The sequence below is a fragment of the Capra hircus genome, chromosome 11 (genome assembly GCF_001704415.2).
Source record: "Capra hircus breed San Clemente chromosome 11, ASM170441v1, whole genome shotgun sequence".
Classification (NCBI taxonomy): domain Eukaryota; kingdom Metazoa; phylum Chordata; class Mammalia; order Artiodactyla; family Bovidae; genus Capra; species Capra hircus.
This window is the reverse complement of record NC_030818.1, coordinates 37648468-37668548: the sequence shown is the minus strand read 5'-3', so window position 1 is coordinate 37668548 and position 20081 is coordinate 37648468. Positions and strand designations below refer to the sequence as shown.

Sequence of the window (20081 nt, the reverse complement as noted above, 5' to 3'; positions counted from 1 at the left end):
TATTTCATTCCTTTGTTTAATTAGCATTACAGGTAGGGAAGACTTTGAAGTTAAAATAAAGTATATATGCCTCTCCTAATTTTGAACTCATGCCTAGAAGTGAATGCTTCTGATTGCTGCTCAACTCAGAATACTAAATTAGGATCAGTGAAAGCAAAATCAGTATCTGTCTTCCTCTTCTCCTTCTCTCTCTTCCTTCACCTCCCCAATGCCATTTGTCTCCTTATATGAACAAGTTAGAAGAAAACCAGTTTTTCTTACTTAATGGTTGCAATTCTGTGTTACATAAAGTTGAGTTTGATAGCAAGAATTTGGAAATCTTACTTCTTGCATTCTTTTTTCCTTTCTCAATGATTTCTTCTTTGTCTGTAAATAGAGGAGATTTTCATCAGTTTCGGTATGGGGATAACAAAGAAGGAGTTTGCAATATCAAGTGAAAACATTGTAAGAGAAAGTTAACACTTAGCCTGAATGTTACCAGAAAATAGACCCAATAGAGTGCAAGGATAAGCTGCTTGTTAATTCTTTTATACTTTTTTAAATGGGTGCATGTGTGGGACTATTCAGGGGTCCTCATGTGTGCCATGTTTTAATATACTTTTGCTTGACCAGCTTATAAACGGCAGGCATATAACTTAGCAATATAGATTTGTGAACATGTCTTCAAAACATACATAGTAATTTTAAGATGTTTATGTAAAGTATTTTTTGATAAAGCCTTGGTTTATGATTTACTTGAATATTGATTGTAGTCTTGATATTTTACTCAAAACCCCAAACTCTTCACTTTCAAGTAGAGAGAAACTTAAATCTATTTTATTAAATAAATTAAGCCCCAATTCTATGTAGATTTGCATCTTAAAAATCTAGACTACTTATACTGAGTTCCTTATCCTTGTGACTTAAGAATTTAAATATACCCTGACAATTGCATGTAAAATTATAGTAGACTCATCCTAATATAGGTGCTGAGTATTTGTTTACATATTTTTTAATTAATTTATTTTTTATTGAAGGATAATTGCTTTACAGAATTTTGCTGTTTTCTGTCAAACCTCAACATGAATCAGCCATAGGTACACATATATCCACTCCCTTTTGAAACTTCCTCCCATCTCCCTCCCCTGTTTACATAATAATTTAAATTCTTGGAAATAAAATGAAACCAACTATATTTGTTCCTCAGTACCTTTAATCTTGCATAGACCTGTTGATAAAGGTAGCTTAATGTCTTATTTTTTAACAAAGAATATGTTTCAGAACTTTAAAAATTATCATATTAACATTTGTGACCAATAAAGCCTACTTGAAATTTTTATAGGAATTAAAAGAAGACAATCAAGTTTTATTGGAAACAAAAACCATGTTGGAAGACCAGTTAGAAGGAACTCGAGCTCGTTCTGATAAATTGCATGAATTAGAAAAAGAGAATTTACAACTTAAGGCTAAACTGCATGATATGGAAATGGTAAGTGTATAAGGTAGATCCATTACATAGCTTCTAAGTAAAAATTCTAAGATTCATCTGATTTCCCTGTAGTGATAAGGATGGCTAGTGTTCTTAAGGTCTTAACAGAAAAGTGAGAACTAAATAAATTAGATGCTCCTGATTTTATGTAAGTTCAGGAGTAGAAGAAATTTCTGCCTTTCTTACAAAGGGGTATTATTTATTAATTTTTCTACTTCTTTTCAGAAAACCCTAATAAGCTATTGTGTAAACATTTTTTAGACTATAGAAATACAACTATTGCTAAAATTTAGCATTGGATCAGAAGTCATTTGTTATGTGACTAGAACAATATAATGACTCTGAAGAAGTGTTTTCAGTGTCCCCAAAAATCACTTTAAAAGGAGGTCAGACAACTGATCAGTTTAATGACCAGTAGTAATAAGTATAATTGATTATTATAAAGAGCTTCAAATTGTGAAAATTTTAAGGAACTCAAAATTTAACTTATACAGTTTCTGATAATTGAAATTTATAAAGTAATACAATATTAGCTTGAAATTGTACTGTTTCTTAGCTTTCTTTTCTCTCCCTACTCTGCCAATAAAAAAGGAACGTGATATGGATAGAAAAAAGATTGAAGAATTAATGGAAGAAAATATGACTTTGGAAATGGCACAGAAGCAAAGTATGGACGAATCATTACATCTTGGCTGGGAACTGGAACAAATATCTAGAACTAGTGAACTTTCTGAAGGTATTTCTGATACTGTTTTATTTAAATGGATAAATGAATAAATGACATTGTATGTATGCTTACATTTCTGGATATTTTCTTACTTGTCTTTATTTTCCTTGACTGGAGATGTCTCAAAAGACCAGCTATCTCCCTAGATAGGATTTCACAGAAGAATATATTAATTTCCACAATTCTGGGTTCGATCCTTATCTCTGTGTGTTTTACAGCTCAACTTTGAGTGCAGTAACAGATTTGATCCATTGTTTAGGCACTATTTCATGTTAATATCCCAAGAAGTGGGGGTATCGGTTTATTAATGTATTTTGAGAGATATAATCATCTACTAAATAGAACAGAAAAGTCGTATCTACTGGTCAGCCTGTTCTTTGACTGTAGGCAAACCTAAATAGGACATCAGAATGTAATGGGAATATTCTTTGGTGAATATGTAGCCAGAATAAAGCAACTTAAGGACCTTTACAGTTACTTTCATCCATATGTGTCATCGCCATTTTAGGATTATACCTACCAGTTGCTCAAGCCCACTTATACTTGGGAGGTAATAAAAGACCTCAGATAAATATTTAACTTTTGGCTCTATGTCTCTGCCTCCACATTAACTTGTCCTCTTTATTAAAGCTAGACACATACATACAATGTGGCCTTTTGTGTTAAAACTTTGAGTTTGCTAATACTGATATACTTTATTGAAATTATACCCCAGTCACATTTATTTCAATTAGACTGGTTCCCCAGTTTCTCAGTAAACCAGTATATTATTATACCTGTTTTATTGTAGCAGGCTCTGAGAGCTTATAGCCTGGTGCTAAAAAATGGTAACTTCTGCAGATGACTTGTCATATTTATTACTATTAGGCTTTTCCTAATTTTACACTTGGGAACCTAATTCCAAGTTCTGGGACCTCATGTAAATTGACTTCATAGTAAGTGATGATACTCAGCCAATGAACTTGCCAAGAGGTGTTACATAAAACATTTGTGGAACTTTTTAATTGTATTCCATGTGAATTGAGTTACAAAGAAAACAATTCAGATTTCAATGTTTTCTACTGCACTCAATATGCCAGCAAATTTGGAAAACTCAGCAGTGGCCACAAGACTGGAAAAGGTCCATTTTCATTCCAACCCCAAAGAAAGGCAATGCCAAAGATAGCTCAAACTATGCACAATTGCACTCATCTCACACGCTAGTAAAGTAATGCTCAAAATTGTCCAAGCCAGGCTTCAGCAGTACGTGAACTGTGAACTTCCAGGTGTTCTAGCTGGTTTTCGAAAAGGCAGAGGAACCAGAGATCAAATTGCCAACATCCTCTGGATCATGGGAAAAGCAAGAGAGTTCTAGAAAAACATCTATTTCTGCTTTATTGACTATGCCAAAGCCTGTGACTGTGTGGATCACAAGAATCTGAGGAAAGTTCTTCAAGAGAATACCAGACCACCTAACCTGCCTCTTGAGAAATCTGTATGCAGGTCAGGAAGCAACAGTTAGAACTGGACATGGAACAACAGACTGGTTCCAAATAAGAAAAAGAATTGAAAGAGACACATGTACCCCAGTGTTCATTGCAGCACTCTTTATAATAGCCAGGACACGGAAACAACCTAGATGTCCATCAGCAGATGAATGGATAAGAAAGCTGTGGTACATATACACAATGGAGTATTACTCAGCCATTAAAAAAGAATACATTTGAATCAGTTCTAATGAGATGGATGAAACTGGAGCTGATTATACAGAGTGAAGTAAGCCAGAAAGAAAAACACCAATACAGTATACTAACACATATATATGGAATTTAGAAAGATGGTAAGGATAACCCTGTATGTGAGACAGCAAAAGAGACACAGATGTATAGAATGGACTTTTGGACTCAGAGGGAGAGGCAAAGGGTGGGATGATTAGGGAGAATGGCATTGAAACATGTATACTATCATGTAAGAAACGAATCGCCAGTCTATGTTCGATACAGGATACAGGATGCTTGGGGCTGGTGCACAGGGATGATCCAGAGAGATGATATGGGGTGGGAGGTGGGAGGGGGGTTCAGGATTGGGAACTCATGTACACCCGTGGCTGATTCATGTCAATGTATGGCAAAACCAATACAGTATTGTAAAATAAAGTAAAAATAAAAATTAAAAAAGAGTACATCAAGGCTTTATATTGTCACCCTGCTTATTTAACTTATATACAGAGTACATCATGAGAAACTCTGGGTTGAAGGAAGCACAAGCTGGAATCAAAATTGCCAGGAGAAAATCAGTAACCTCAGATATGCAGATGACACCACCCTTTTGGCAGAAAGTGAAGAAAAACTAAAGTGCCTCATGATGAAAGTGAAAGAGGAGAGTGAAAAAGTTGGCTTAAAGCTCAACATTCAGAAAACGAAGATCATGGCATCTGGTCCCATCACTTCATGGCAAATAAATGGGGAAACAGTGGCTGACTATTTTTCTGGGCTCCAAAATCACTGTAGATGGTGATTGCAGCCATGAAATTAAAAGATGCTTACTCCTTGGAAGGGAAGTTATGACCAACCTAGACAGCATATTAAAAAGCAGAGACATTACTTTGTCAACAAAGGTCTGTCTAGTCAAGGCTGTGGTTTTTCCAGTGGTCATGTGTGGATGTGAGAGTTGGACTGTGAAGAAAGCTGAGCGCCGAAGAATTGATGCTTTTGAACTGTGGTGTTGGAGAATACTCTTGAGAGTCCCTTGGACTGCAAGGAGATCCAACCAGTCCATCCTAACGGAGATCAGTCCTAGGTGTTAATTGGTAGGACTGATGCTGAAGCTGAAACTCCAATACTTGGCCATCTGATGCAAAGAGCTGACTCATTTGAAAAGATCCTGATGCTGGGAAAAATTGAGGGCAGGAGGAGAAGGGGACGACAGAGGATGAGATGGCTGGATGGCATTACCGACTCAATGGACATGGGTTTGGGTGGACTCCAGGAGTTGGTGATGGACAGGGAAGCCTGACGTGGTGCAGTTCACGAGGTTGCAAAGAGTCAGACAGAACTGAGCAACTGAACTTAACTATTCAAGTAGTTAAAATTACACTGTTAGGAGTTTTCTCAGCTGTTAGGTGGGGACAGTAATAGTAAGGACTATCTGGTGGGGTTGTTGTGAGAGTTGAATTTGTTAATGAAGCTCTTTAGAACACCTTGTAAATAGCATTTGAGTGTTTTATTATTATTATTATTAGTTGTTTTGCTGCAGTCATAGAACAGAATATTAGTATAGTATAGTTTTTTTAACTATACAAGGAACTTTCTAGAAAATTTGTTGAATGTGAAAAATGTAAAGAAGGAAATCAAAGTCGCTAATAATTTCTTGCCTTTTACGTTTCACAAAATTTGCTTCTAGAATTTTTCTATACACACATTTATTTTATATATCATCATCAGTGTGTATGTACAATCAGGGTTCCTTTTTTCATCCAAAATATAGACAATTCTCCCATGTTAAAAATGTGTTGTATGCATCCTTTTTATTCTTTGTAAGATGGCTTGAAGTTTCTTTGAAGCACCTAGTATTGAAAGTTTTGTTAAGGCATATCATGTTTTGTAGCCTAATCTTGTTTAATTGAAATCAGTTTTACTTAAGAAGACATGGACAACTAATAAAATTTATGAAGTCAGTGACTATCTATGATACCAGCTTTTAATAAAAGATTAACAGTGTGCTGACTAGAACAAAAACTTGAAATAAGAATTGAGGCTTTCTTAAATCTTAGGAAATATTTTACTCTACATTATTTTTAAAAAAAGAATGTATGACTTGTGGGGATACATGGTTTGTGTGTGTGTTTATGTGTGTGTTTGATTTTTATGATGGAAGATTTCAAACATATACAAAGTAGACAGACCTAGAAATGCCCTCCTGTATTTCTGTTCATTTCCTTTCCTGAAATCTAGGATTTCAAAATAAATTCTAAGTGTCATATTTCATTTGTGAATCCTAATATTTTTATATCTTCAAAATATTTAATGAGTCTATTATACAGTTATTAGAAAATAATTATTTTTGGCTTACTGGAAAACATTTCCAGATGTTAAAACTGAGTTTTCTTATTTTAAAAAATATAATTCCAAAAGCTGCTTAGAAAGATGGTTTCCATTGGCAAAATGGACTGCTTGTTGCTCTTTATACTTAATTAACTAGAATCTTCATTTAGAGAAAGACTGTTTTGAAGTGACCTGTGTATAGTACTGTCTTGCCTTTCTCAGAATCAGATTGGGATTTTTTTTTCCCCTTCAAACTGTTTTCCTTTTTTTAATCTTTGAAGGTGTGGCATAGAATATGCTTTACACTTGTTATTTGAGTCACACAGTAACTCTGTTAGATACACAGGATAGTAACTATATTTTGTCCAAGTAAGTTAAGATTCATTGAGGTTTAAGTTGTTTTCTCATGGAATTAGGACTAAAAGTCTAGTCACTTCAGTCTAAATTTTGTACTTTTTTTCCAACTAGAATGCTTGTGGATATATACACGTGTGTGTGCTAGGTCGCTTCAGTTGTGTCTGACTCTTTGCGACCCTATGGACTGTAGCCAGGCTCCTCTGTTCATGGGATTCTCCAGGCAAAAATACTGGAGTGGGTTGCCATTTCCTTCTCCAGGGTGTCTTCCTGACCCAGGGATCGAACCCTCATCTCCTGCGTCTCCTGCATTGCAGGCGGGTTCTTTACCACTGAGCCACCAGGAAAGCCCCCACTTCTGAATGCATTAGAATTTAAAGATTTACCTGTATTTATCTCTGTTTTTTAATTGTGTCTATCTTGTATAACTTATTAAAGTTAAGGATCAGATGATTTAGTGTATTCACACTAAGTATTTTAAATAGTGAAGAGTAAGCATAGTTTTACCAGTGTCATCTTTTTCAATATTACAGCACCACAGAAATCCTTGGGCCATGAGGTGAATGAATTGACATCAAGTAGATTGTTGAAGTTGGAGATGGAAAATCAGAGTTTGACAAAAACTGTAGAAGAGCTTCGGAGTACTATGGATTCTGCTGAAGGCACCACCTCCAAAATCCTGAAAATTGAAAAAGAAAATCAAAGACTAAGTAAGAAGGTATAAAAATTAATGTTTAAGATAATGTAAAAAAGGTATATGTAAAAGTAAATAGTGTTTAGATAGAACATTTATTTTCCAACTTTTATTATACCCTCAATACTATTTTAACTTATTATATAGATCTCAAACTTACATAAATATGAAGTGAATGTACTCGTAGACTCATTCAAGTTCAACAGTTATTATCTTACACCTAATCTTACTTCTACCCTAGATACTGTCTGTGCAACCACCAGATAATTTTGAAGTAAGTTCTAGACATGGTAATGTCTTACCAATAAATATCTCAGTTATAAATTTCTAAAAAGTAAGGAATTTTTAAAAAGAACAGTTATGATATCACACTTAAAAAATTATAGCTTTTGATCAGCATTTCAGTTTCTCAAATCTATTATGATTTAAAAAATTTTTTTCATATTTTGAATATAAATATATTCAAATATTTTTAAATATAAATCCAAATAAGATTGGTATGTTCAATCAGTTGACGTGTCCCTTAAGTCTTTTTTAGTCTATAGATTTACTCTTCTTTCCTAGTAGTTTTTCTGTTGAAGAAAGTGATGTTTGTAGTCATAGAAAATCATTGGTTTAGATCCCTTAATTAATCAGAGGGTACAAAATCCTGATAGTATATCATCCATTCTTAATTTGGTAGCTAGAGTGTTTCTGTAAGGAAAATTTCTTTTTAAAAAAAAATACTGGGTTAAAAAATAAACCACTGTTAGTTACTCTGAGGAATAACTCTTAGGGTGGGTAAAGTGGGATGAATGTTTGATTCTTGTCCTTTATTTACTGGTTTCCTAGTAATAAACTGGTTCTCTCATATCCTCCTGAGATAATTATTGAGTTTGTTGTGGTGTCATAATAAACTCACAGATTTAAAAATATTTCACTTATTTTAATACACTGCATTTTTCTTACCCTCCCAACTCTTTTAAGCTGCTACCTGAATCCTTATGACATGACCTGAGCATTCCTGGAGAGCTTCCTTGCTCTCTGCTGTGACAGAGTGTTCTAGGTTCCTCTGAAACATTTCCTGCCTCAGACCTGGACACAGCCATTTCTCTAAAAAGCCCTTCTTTCTTTTAGTCGATAGTGGTATTTAGAGGCCACAGTTTAGGGATTATGAAACCTGAATTTAAGTAGACTTTGAAAAGAAATAACAAGCTTACCTTATTTTATTGCATAGTACTTTATTGCACGTCACAGATAATTGCTGTTGTTGTTGTTTACAACTTGAAAGTTTGAGGCAACCCTGCTTCAAACAAGTCTCTCAGCACTATTTTTCTAATAGCGTTTGCTTACTTCATGTCTCTGTGTCGCATTTTGGTGATTCTCACAATTTTTCAAACTCTTTCATTGTTACTGTATTTGTTATGGTGATCTCTGTCAGTGATCTTTGATGTTAGTATTTTAATGTGTTGGGGTGGCATAGACTGCACCCATATAAGATAGTGAACTTAATCAAGTGATGTGGTGTTCCAGCTTCTCCACTGACTGCTGATTTCCCCATCTCTCTCCCTCTCCTTGTACCTCCCTATTCCGAGACACAACAATATTGAAATTAGGCAACTAATAACCCTAGAGTGGCCTGTATGTGTTCAAGTGAAAGGAGTAGTTGCACATCTCTCACTCTCACAATCGAGTCACAAGCTAGAAATGATTAAAAACAGTGAGGAAGGAGTGTTAAGCTGAGATAGACTGAAAGGTAGGCCTCCTACACCAGTCAGCCAAGATGTGCATGCAGAGAAGTTCTTGAATTAAAAGTACTTTCAGTGAACTTTGAATGATAGGAAAATAAAAGAGCATTGTTGCTGATATGGAGAGTCTTAGTGGTCTGGATAGAAGACATGCCAGCCACAGCATTCCTTTAAGCCAAAGCCTAATCCAGAGCAAGGCCCTCTCTTCAGTTCTGTGAAGGCTGAGAGAGGTGAGGAAGCTTCAGAAGAAAACTTTTAACCTTTTAGAGGTTGGTTTGTGAGGTTGAAGGAGAGATGTTTCCATAACAGAAAAGTACAGCACGTACTAAAGTAGAAGCTGTATTTAGTTTTCCAGAAGATATAATTAATTACGGTGACTACACTAAACTAGATTTTTAGCTAGACAAACGACCTTCTATTGGAACAAGATTCCATCTAGGACTTCCATAGCTGGAAGAGTTTAATTAATGCCTAGGTTCAAAGCTTCAAAGGACAGGTTTCTTCCCTGGCAGTCTCAGTGGCTAAGACTCCACACTCCCAGTAAAGGGGGCCTAGGCTTGATCCCTGGTCAGGGAACTGGATCCCACATGCCACAACTGAAGATCCTGCATGCCACAACTAAGACCTGGCACAGCCAAATAAATATATTTTTTTTCTTTAAAGGACAGGCTGACTTTCTTGTTAGAGGCTAATGAAGCTGGTGACTTGAAGTCAGTGGTCATTTACAGTTTCAAAAATCTTAGGGCCCTTAAGAATTCTGCTTAATGTGTTCTCTCTGTACTTACTTTCCCTATACTCTCTTGATGGACAACAAAGCCTGGATGACAACATATCTGTTTACAGTATGGTTTATTAACTATTCTAAGCCCACTTGTGAGGTCTACTGCTCAAACAAAAATTTCTTTCAAAATATGACTGCCCATTGACAGTGCTCCTGATCCCCAAGAGCTCTGTTAGAGACTTAGGATTGAGATTCATGTTGTTCCATGCTTACTAACACAATATCCATTCTGTGGCCCATAGATTAAAGAGTAAGTTGACTTTGAAGTCTTACTCTTTATTTTGTAAGGCTATAGCTGCCATCAAAAGTGATTCCTCTGATGGGTCTGGACAAAGTCAATTGAAAACCTTCTGGAAAGAACTTACCAGTCTAGATGCCATTAAAAATATTCGTGATTCATGGGAAGAAGTAAAAATAACAACGATAACAGGGGTTTGGAAGAAGTTGATTCTACCCCTCATGGATGACTTAGAGCCTTCAGTGGAGGAAGTAATTGCAGATGTGGAGAAATTAGCAAGAGAACCAGAACTAGAAATGGAGCCTGAAGATGCGATTGATTTGTTGCAATCTCATGATACAGCTGTAATGGATTAGGAGTTACTTCTTGTGCATGAGTAAAGAAAGTTTCTTGAGACGGAGTCTACTGTTGAAGATGTTGTGAAGTTGGTTGAAATATCAACAGAGGACTTAAATATTACATAAAGTTGACAAAACTGTGGCTGTGTTTAAGAGAGCTGACTCCAATTTTGAAAAAACAAGTTTTTGTAGCCTTGCATGCTACAGAGAAATTGTTCATGAAAGGAAGAGTCAACTGACAGAGCAGACTTTATTGTTTTATTTTAAGAAATTACATAGCCATCCCAACCTTCAGCAGCCACTACCCTGATCAGTCAGCAGCCATCAGCATCTAGGCAAGACACTCCCCCAGCAAGAAGATTAAAACTTGCTGAAAGCTCAGGTGATGGTTAACTTTTTTTAGCAGTGAAGTATTTTTTAAGGAAGGTATGTACATTGGTTGTTTTAGACATAATGGTATGGCACACTTAATAGACTACAGTGTGGGGTAAACATAGCTTTTAGAATATTCATTTGACTTGTTTAATTGTGATACTTACTTTATTGCAGTGGTCTTGACCAAACTTGCAGTATCTCTGAGATACTCTATTTTCCTGTTGTGGGACAGTTAGACCAAGTAATTTACTTGTGCATAGCTTTCTACCTACACAAACACATACACACAATATACATAAATAGAAATCATATTATAAAGACATACATGATATTTTTATCATGAATACCCTCCATCATGTATACCCTTCAAAATGTGTTTCCAGTTCTTGGTCACTGAAAAATATACTGTAATAAATATTTTTCTACATGTGTCAGCTATGTCTAGTTTTTCCTTTGGATTCTCTGTTTCTAGATTTGATTATGAAAATCTGCCTAGTTTTTAGACCAGTAGCTTTGGATAGGTAGGTATTCATCACAGTAACCTTCAGCACTTGTTAAGATACGGATTGCTGAGCCCCATGCCCAGAGTTTCTAATGTGGTAGGGCCAGGGTAGGATAAGAATTCTCATTTCCAAGAAGTTCCTAGGTGAGACTCATCCTGCTATTGTGGAACCATGCCATGAGAATCACTGCCTTAGATAATGCAGATAGACACTTTGATTTTCTTGAAAGATTTTTTCTCTTTTAAAATATTCTTTGCATCATCTTTAATTCATTAACCAAATAAGCATTTCACAATAAATTAGTGTTAAAATAGAAGTGGCCATTTAGAACTTGGAATGGTTTTATTTTTGCCGCCACTATACATCTGGAATTTTTATTTTGAAATTAACTTTAAAGTCTGATTAGTAAATTAGTGATTCCAGCAATTTTTGATTCTTTGTATATCTTTTGTAAACTGAATGTTTCATTTGAATTCCATTAATATAGCAAATGAGTTTAATTAAATAAATACTATCCATATATTTCAGTATGTAATGTGAGAACCAGATTAGTTATTAATAGCTTAAAGGTTCCTGATTGTGTAAACTTAATGTGAATTATTGAATAAGATTTGTGACTTTATGCTTTTGAGATATTAATATCATTTCTTAGAGTTTCTTACTGTTGTTACAAGGATTTAGGTAATACTTAAATGTGAAGTGGTATATTTTATATGTCTAAATCTTTTTTTTTTTGGTTATCTGGTTTGAATATGTTACATAATAATGGGGAAATCACTAGTATGGCATATTTTGAAGTTGAATTTTTCATACTCGTTAACCTCATACTTTGCTAGAGTTTTGCTCAAATCTTTTTTTCTCTAGTAGTCTCCTTTTTTTCTCTTTTTAATCCAGATTCCTTCTTGTCTCATTTTCTCATCTGTTCCTTCTTGTACACTAAATTCCTTGACTAATTAAATTTCCATTTTACAAATCCATTCAAGCCAAGAGAGTTTTTTTTCAGTATGTTTTGTGTATTCTTCCTGTGGCATGTGTGTATGTATGCAGTTGTATTTGTTTGTGTTTAGAAGTGGAAATTTGCCTTCAAAGATGCAGAGGACAAGAAAGATAATCATGTCTGTGTATTTTAGATAGCTGCTAAAATTACCTTGAAATACTACTTGAATTTTTCTATGAAATTCTTAAACTTCACTATTCTAAATCTGTCTTCTACCCTTTATTCAGTGATTAGCTTTTGTTTATACATGGTTCCACTATTTTGAAATACTAATGATATGTTGTTTTGTGATTTCATTTTCACCAGGTTGAAATCCTTGAAAATGAGATTATTCAAGAAAAGCAAAGTCTTCAAAATTGTCAGAATTTAAGCAAGGATCTAATGAAGGAAAAAGCTCAGCTTGAAAAAACGATCGAAACACTTCGAGAAAATTCAGAGAGACAGGTTCATAAATTTTTTTATTAAGCAACAGATCTTAAAACTTATTAACAACAGTTATTTTAAAGTTTGTGCAAGTAAAATTTTCATAACAACGTTAAATGAAATATTTTAGAACTTTTTAGATTTTAAAGTAACTATAGTTTTACCTCATTTTCTATCCCATGCATTTTTGAAAAGTTGAAGACAAAACTTAGAATTTTTAAAATTATCAGTGTGCTTAATAGTTGTCTGATAGAAAATTTCGTGGTACCTGTGCATGAATTGCTTTCCAAGTGTCAGTGGAATGAGACTGCAGATATTGAAGGCCCTGAATGAAGTTGGGATGAAGTGCAGCTCTACTCTGATCCCACTGAAGTGGTGGCAGCAACTGTTCTGTATATTTTCATACTTGCTCTCAAGTTTTATTGGTCATTTACATGTTATGCTTGAAGAAACTGAGAATCAAATAAATTAAATAACTGGCTGTTTTAAATTTTTTAGTTTTTAGAAGTAAAATTATTTGTATTATCGAGCTATAGTCCTCAAAGTTGAAAGTGTTAGTTGCTCAGTCATGTCCAACTCTTTGTGACCCTGTAGTCTTGTAGGCTGCCAGGTTCCTTTGTCCATGGGATTTTCCAGGCAAGAATACTGGAGTGGGTTGCCGTCTACTTCTCCAGGGGATCTTCCCGACCCAGGGATTGAACCATGTCTCCTGCATTGCAGGGGAGACTCTTTACCATCTGAACCACTAGGGTTAGTCCTTAGGACACCTGTAAAAATACGCATTTCCATAGAGTGATGGAACAAAAATTCTAGAGCTAAGCATGAATCTCTATTTTTACAAGTTTCTTGGAATTGATTGTTTAACACACTGTATTTTAAGAACCATTACCTTTATAATAGACCATACTATAAATTGGATGTTTTCATTTTAAATGTACCAGGAATATTGTTATTTTGATGTTTCCAAATTAGAATTCTTTTAGGAAATGAATACACACAAATAATACACACACACATACATATACATATGTACGCATATAATAGAGCAAATAATGTGTTTACTGAGGTCTTCCTGTATATATGCATTGTGAATTTCTTGAATGAATGTAAAAGCATGTATCTTTAAGAAGATATGTGTATACATTTCATCTAGACTCATATTTGAATTTGAAACATATCACCACTATATAATCTGAAGATCATTTTGGTTAATATTCATCTCTCTTAACAGTTCCTATACATTTTGGACTCCCTAAAGATATGAAATTTAAACACCTGGCAGTACATGTACATGGTGATCTCTTAGTAAATATTTGTCAGAATTAAAATTAAAATAGACAATTTTAGCACCTTTTTATGATCTGATTTCCCTGCTAGTTTTTGGAGGTAGAAAACTATGTAATTTTTAAATATTTAGTTCATGTTCCATTAAGTTTTAAATTTTCTCCTTTTTTTTTTTTTTACTAAATTAGATTAAAATATTAGAACAGGAAAATGAACATCTGAATCAAACTGTGTCCTCCTTAAGGCAGCGCTCCCAGATAAGTGCTGAAGCAAGGGTGAAAGACATTGAAAAAGAAAACAAAATTCTCCATGAATCTATCAAAGAAACAAGTAGCAAGCTAAGCAAGATTGAATTTGAGAAAAGGCAAATCAGAAAAGAATTGGAACATTATAAAGAAAAAGGAGAAAGAGCAGAAGAACTTGAAAATGAGTTGCATCACCTTGAAAAAGAAAATGAACTGTTACAGAAAAAGATAACCAATTTAAAAATTACTTGCGAAAAAATTGAGGCCTTAGAACAAGAAAATTCAGAGTTAGAAAGAGAAAATAGGAAGTTTAAAAAAACATTGGATAGCTTTAAAAACCTCACTTTTCAGTTAGAATCCCTGGAAAAAGAGAATTCCCAGCTTGATGAGGAAAACTTAGAACTTCGAAGGAGTGTGGAATCTTTGAAGTGTGCAAGCATGAAGATGGCTCAGCTACAACTAGAGAATAAAGAATTGGAAAGTGAAAAAGAACAACTTAAGAAAGGTTTAGAGCTCATGAAAGCATCTTTCAAGAAGACAGAACGCTTAGAAGTTAGTTATCAGGGTTTAGATACAGAAAATCAAAGGCTACAGAAAGCTCTTGAAAACAGCAATAAAAAAATCCAACAATTGGAAAGTGAACTACAGGACTTAGAGATGGAAAATCAAACATTGCAGAAAAATCTAGAAGAGTTAAAAATATCTAGCAAAAGACTAGAACAGCTGGAAAAAGAAAATAAATCATTAGAGCAAGAGACTTCTCAACTGGAAAAGGATAAAAAACAACTGGAAAAGGAAAATAAGAGACTCCGGCAACAAGCAGAAATAAAAGATACCACATTAGAAGAAAATAATGTGAAAATTGGAAATTTGGAAAAAGAAAACAAAACCCTTTTCAAAGAGATTGGTATTTATAAAGAATCCTGCGTTCGTCTGAAAGAATTAGAGAAAGAAAATAAAGAGCTTGTGAAAAGAGCAACTATTGATATAAAAACTTTGGTTACATTACGAGAGGTAAGTTAATTACTTAAATTTCACACAAATTTTTAAATCTTTTTAACTTAGAACTTCTTTAAGCTTTATTATGGTAATTTGTATAATCTATTTTATGGTTCAAAGTAGAAATTTAGAATTAAAAATTTTCCAAGTTTCCAACTTGTGTTAAATTAAGAAGTGAATGCAATTTGTATTTTTTAAGAAATTATACTAATAAGTTATCCATGTAGTATCTGACTTATTTCTTATAATTTTACACTTTTGTTTCAAGGTAATATTAAAATATATGATCAAAACTTACTGAATGTGATAATTACTAGTTATTGAATACTGGCTATGTGCCAAATACTGGATAATTTTTACAACCAATCCTTTATTTCTGTTACCTCCATTAGGTTAGAAAACTGGGGTTCAGAGACATTAAGTAACTTATTTAAGAACAAAATGGTAGGTTTGGATTTCTGTATTCACATCTAGATCTTTCAGATTTCAAAGTCCCTTGGATTTTGACTGAGAGAATATAAGCAAGAGAATGCAAATCTGGTCAACATCGAACAATTGGTAGTTGGTTGGATCGGTGTATCATGAAGAATTCTAAAATTTATAGGAGTAGATTGGCAATAAATGGTTGGTGTAGCTCAGAAGAGAGCAAATAATGTTTATTTGCTGTCCGTATGCTCTACTATATATGATAACCTTTTAAGTTCAATTTAAAAAAACTTAGCATTCTGGCAGATGCTTGCACTGGGAAATCTGCCTTTTTGCTAAAGAGACGTTGAAAAGGGATCATTATTATCCTTTTTCTGTTTCCTTTCTGTTGTTCTACAGTCTTACACACATAAGCATTAGGTTCCTGGTCCCCACATCTCTAAGAATTCCCCCTAGTTATTCAGATCAATGTCAGGCCTCCCACTGGGAGAGGGGTGCTTGTGATGGGAGAATATATGTTGTATCCAACATATATTCATGAAAGAAATATGCACTAGAGTTCTAGTTCACTATGAAAAGTTAATGGATATATGTTGTTTCCCCCACACTTTTCAAACCTAAGGTGTGTAATCACAAGTATAAGTTTCTCGTTTTACTTTTTAACATTAAAAAGTTAAAAAGTATTAGCAAAATAGAAGAAGGAAAACATTGCTCTTTGAATTGGATTATAATTTTTTTGCTTGACTATTTTTTAATTGATAAAAAGTTCAGCAACAGCCTTTCTGTCTTTCCTGGTTTAAATTATGTGTATTCCTGGATGAAATCTTGGCTGAATTTCTTTGATGTTTATGTTCACAACACTAATGTGAGTTTTGCATTACTTTTAAAATAAGGATTTGGTGAGTGAAAAATTGAAGACTCAACAAATGAATAATGATCTTGAAAAATTAACTCATGAGCTTGAGAAGATAGGGTTAAATAAAGAGCGACTCTTACATGATGAGCAAAGTACTGATGACCGGTGAGTATTAAGCTATCTGAGCAACAGTGGAAATCATTTATTTTGCTCAAGAATTAATTTTGAGACTGCAGAGCAATTAAGGCAGAAAAATAATGTAGAAAACTAGGGCTTAACAAACAGAATAAAAAGTTAACTTATATATACTTTAATTTGAAAATATTCAGTACAGGCTTGAAGAGAATTTCTGTTCTCCCATGGTAAATACAGTCTATCAGTTAATTAGATTTTCAAATAGTCTGCTGTTTAGCATCCAGTTGGCCACATGATTCCAGCTGGGATAGAAGTATGTATTGTTAAGAATATTGTTATACACTAGATTTTATTTCATTAGAATTTTTGTAATTATATAATTTGTATTTTGTTGCCTAACCATCATTACTGTTCTAGTGTTTATATTTTATAATAAATAAATGTATGTGGGAAAAATTAATGCAGATTGTATTTATTAGCAAGAATTTATTCTTACCATTGTGGAATATATAGTCTAATTGTGGAATTGAATGTATAAATATAATAAAGTGAATTTAGTGGTAGAGTGCCCTGTGATCACTTTTGTCTTTCTCTTTGTAACAGTTCTTTGTCCTGTGCGTTCTCTCTAAATATAGTTTCCTAGGGTTAGGTTCTTAGGCCTCTTATCCGTTCCATGAGCATTCTATCCATCATCTCAGCTGACATGCATATTATCCCCTGCTTACTGAACATCTCTACCTGGACAATCAGAACTCAGGCATCACAAATTTAATACATCCAGAGTCATACACATTACATGCTTTAAAATTGTTTGTTGACTCAAGCCAATATCAAAGTGAGATTTTTTTCCTCTGTTTTCAATGAACTTAAAATCTAATTGAGCAGAAAATATATGCACACAAATTAATTACAATAAGAGGCAGAGTATGATAGAATTTCTCATATACGTACTTCAGGTTTTTATTTGCTTTAGTCATCGAGGTTCTCAGGTGTAAGAAATAGATTAATCTGTAATTCCTAGTCTGTGGTTCCCTCTCAGTGTATGTTCATGGGCATCCTTTTTATAAAGAAAAAAATCTTAATAATACAAATATTCATGAACCCATCAATCAGAAAGATAAATAAAATATTAACACTCAAACCTATCTGCCCCTTCCTCTTCTATTACCAGTATCTTGGCTCTTTACTATGTTGTCCCCCCTCTTTATTTTTAATATTCTGCAAGTTCTCCATGCCCTGAAGGTAGTCTTCAGAGTGCTTTAAGTCTTAACTATTCATATGTACCTGTGTAAATATATTATATATTAATATCATAGACAAATGCTTAATAATGTGCTTAATCCATCCACTTAATCTTCTTGTAGATTCTATTCTTATGAAACTAAAAGATATATTTTGAGACTGGGATCTTCCAGATGCCTTTTTGTAGCATTAATTTTTGCTTTTAACAACCTAGACTGTAATCTGGAGCTGTATACTCAGGGCTTTTTTGTTTTTTTCTCATTACCAGGAATAGTTAAAAAGGGAGAGTAGACAGGAAGAACAAAATAATTTGTTTCTTTTTTAAAAAAGACTATTTTATAAGGCTTTTTTATGTAAGGTATCTAATCATAAATTATCTTTAAAAATAATTTTCTGACCTCCAGTAATGAACTATATTCTTTTTATATTTGGATAATAGATACAAACTTTTGGAATCAAAATTAGAATCCACTCTAAAGAAGTCTCTTGAAATAAAAGAAGAAAAAATTGCTGCTTTAGAAGCTCGACTAGAAGAGTCCACAAATTACAACCAGCAGTTGCGCCAAGAACTAAAAACAGTAAGTGATTTTCTTGGGAAGAATTTTGATTGTCAACTTTTTCTCTTTTTCACACTGCTCAGCTTGTGGGATCTTAGTTCACTGACCAGGGATTGAACCTGGGACCCAGTAGTTAGCACTGAGTCCTAACCACTGGACAGCCAGGGAATTCCCTATCAGATATCTGGACAGAAAATATAAAGTATCCTGTATCGAACCTAGACTGGCGATTCGTTTCTTACATGATAGTATACATGTTTCAGTGCCATTCTCCCTAATCATCCCACCCTCTCCCTCTCCCTCAGAGTCCAAAAGTCCATTCTATACATCTGTCTCTCTTTTGCTGTCTCGCATACAGGGTTATCCTTACCATCTTTCTAAATTCCATATATATGTGTTAGTATACTGTATTGGTGTTTTTCTTTCTGGCTAACTTCACTCTGTATAATCGGCTCCAGTTTCATCCATCTCATTAGAACTGTGTGTATTCTTTTTAATGGCTGAATAATACTCCATTGTGTATATGTACCACAGCTTTCTTGTCCATTCATCTGCTGATGGACATCTAGGTTGCTTCCATGTCCTGGCTATTATAAACAGTGCTGCGATGAACATTGGGGTACATGTGTCTCTTTCAGTTCTGGTTTCCTTGGTGTGTATGCCCAGCAGTGGGATTGCTGGGTCATAAGGCAGTTCTATTTGCAATTTTTTAAGGAATCTCCACACTGTTCTCCATAGTGGCTGTACTAGTTTGCATTCCCACCAACAGTGTAAGAGGGTTCCCTTTTTTCCACACCCTCTCCAGCATTTATTGCTTGCAGACTTTTGGATTGCAGCCATTCTGACTGGTGTGAAATGGTACAGGATACAGGATGCTTGGGGATGGTGCACAGGGATGATCCAGAGAGATGATATGGGGTGGGAGGTGGGAGGGGGGTTCAGGATTGGGAACTCATGTACACCCGTGGCAGATTCGTGTCAATGTATGGCAAAACCAATACAGTATTGTAAAGTAAAATAAAGTAAAAATAAAAATTAAAAAAATAAAAATAAAAAAATATGCATATAAATGCACAGTAAAAAATATGGAAGGAAATACAACTGAATGGTAACAATTGTTAAATTTGGGTGGTGGTGCTATAAAGGATTTTCTTCCCCCAAAAAATAAAAATAAAAATAAAAATTAATTATTTCCTTTCTTGTGCACTCTTTCAATGTACTTTGCTGTTCTATTTCTGGTTTTCTGAGCTGAGAATTTAACTCACTAATTTTAATCTTTGATTTTTAATAACAAAAACATATAGAGGTATAAACACCCCTCTGTTCGTTTTTTAGAATCCTATCAATTCTATTGTTTTCATATAATTTATTAATTTACATTTCAGTTGTATTTTTTCTTTTATCCAAGACTTTTTCATAGACTCCATTTACATTTTAACTTGATTTTTTCCAATTGTTACTTATTATAATTGATAATATAAAATAGGTAGACTCAAACCCACAAAGTGTAAAGCAAGATCTGATATAAAAATTATGCATCTGTTGAATATTTTCTTTGCTTTTACCTTGGTCTGTGAAGATACTATAGCTGTAAACATCCATTCTGTACCATTTTCTTAAGCAATAAATTCACTAAAAAAATAAAGAAAGAAAATATAAAGTAGAAAATGAAACATAAAATTTTATTACT

At 33.9% G+C, this 20081-nt stretch overlaps 1 protein-coding gene across 6 annotated transcripts in view; it reads left to right on the top strand.

The window, feature by feature from the left end:
• Positions 1 to 20081, top strand: part of CCDC88A (coiled-coil domain containing 88A) — a 125433-nt gene that overhangs the window by 66657 nt on the left and 38695 nt on the right. For all 6 annotated transcript variants that reach the window (XM_005686619.3, XM_005686617.3, XM_013967661.2 and 3 more), the window contains exons 11-17: positions 1322 to 1468; positions 2060 to 2204; positions 7105 to 7289; positions 12531 to 12668; positions 14120 to 15190; positions 16495 to 16622; positions 18274 to 18412. In XM_005686619.3, coding sequence (XP_005686676.2) covers positions 1322 to 1468; positions 2060 to 2204; positions 7105 to 7289; positions 12531 to 12668; positions 14120 to 15190; positions 16495 to 16622; positions 18274 to 18412 — 1953 coding nt within the window. The remainder of the gene's footprint in view (positions 1 to 1321; positions 1469 to 2059; positions 2205 to 7104; positions 7290 to 12530; positions 12669 to 14119; positions 15191 to 16494; positions 16623 to 18273; positions 18413 to 20081) is intronic.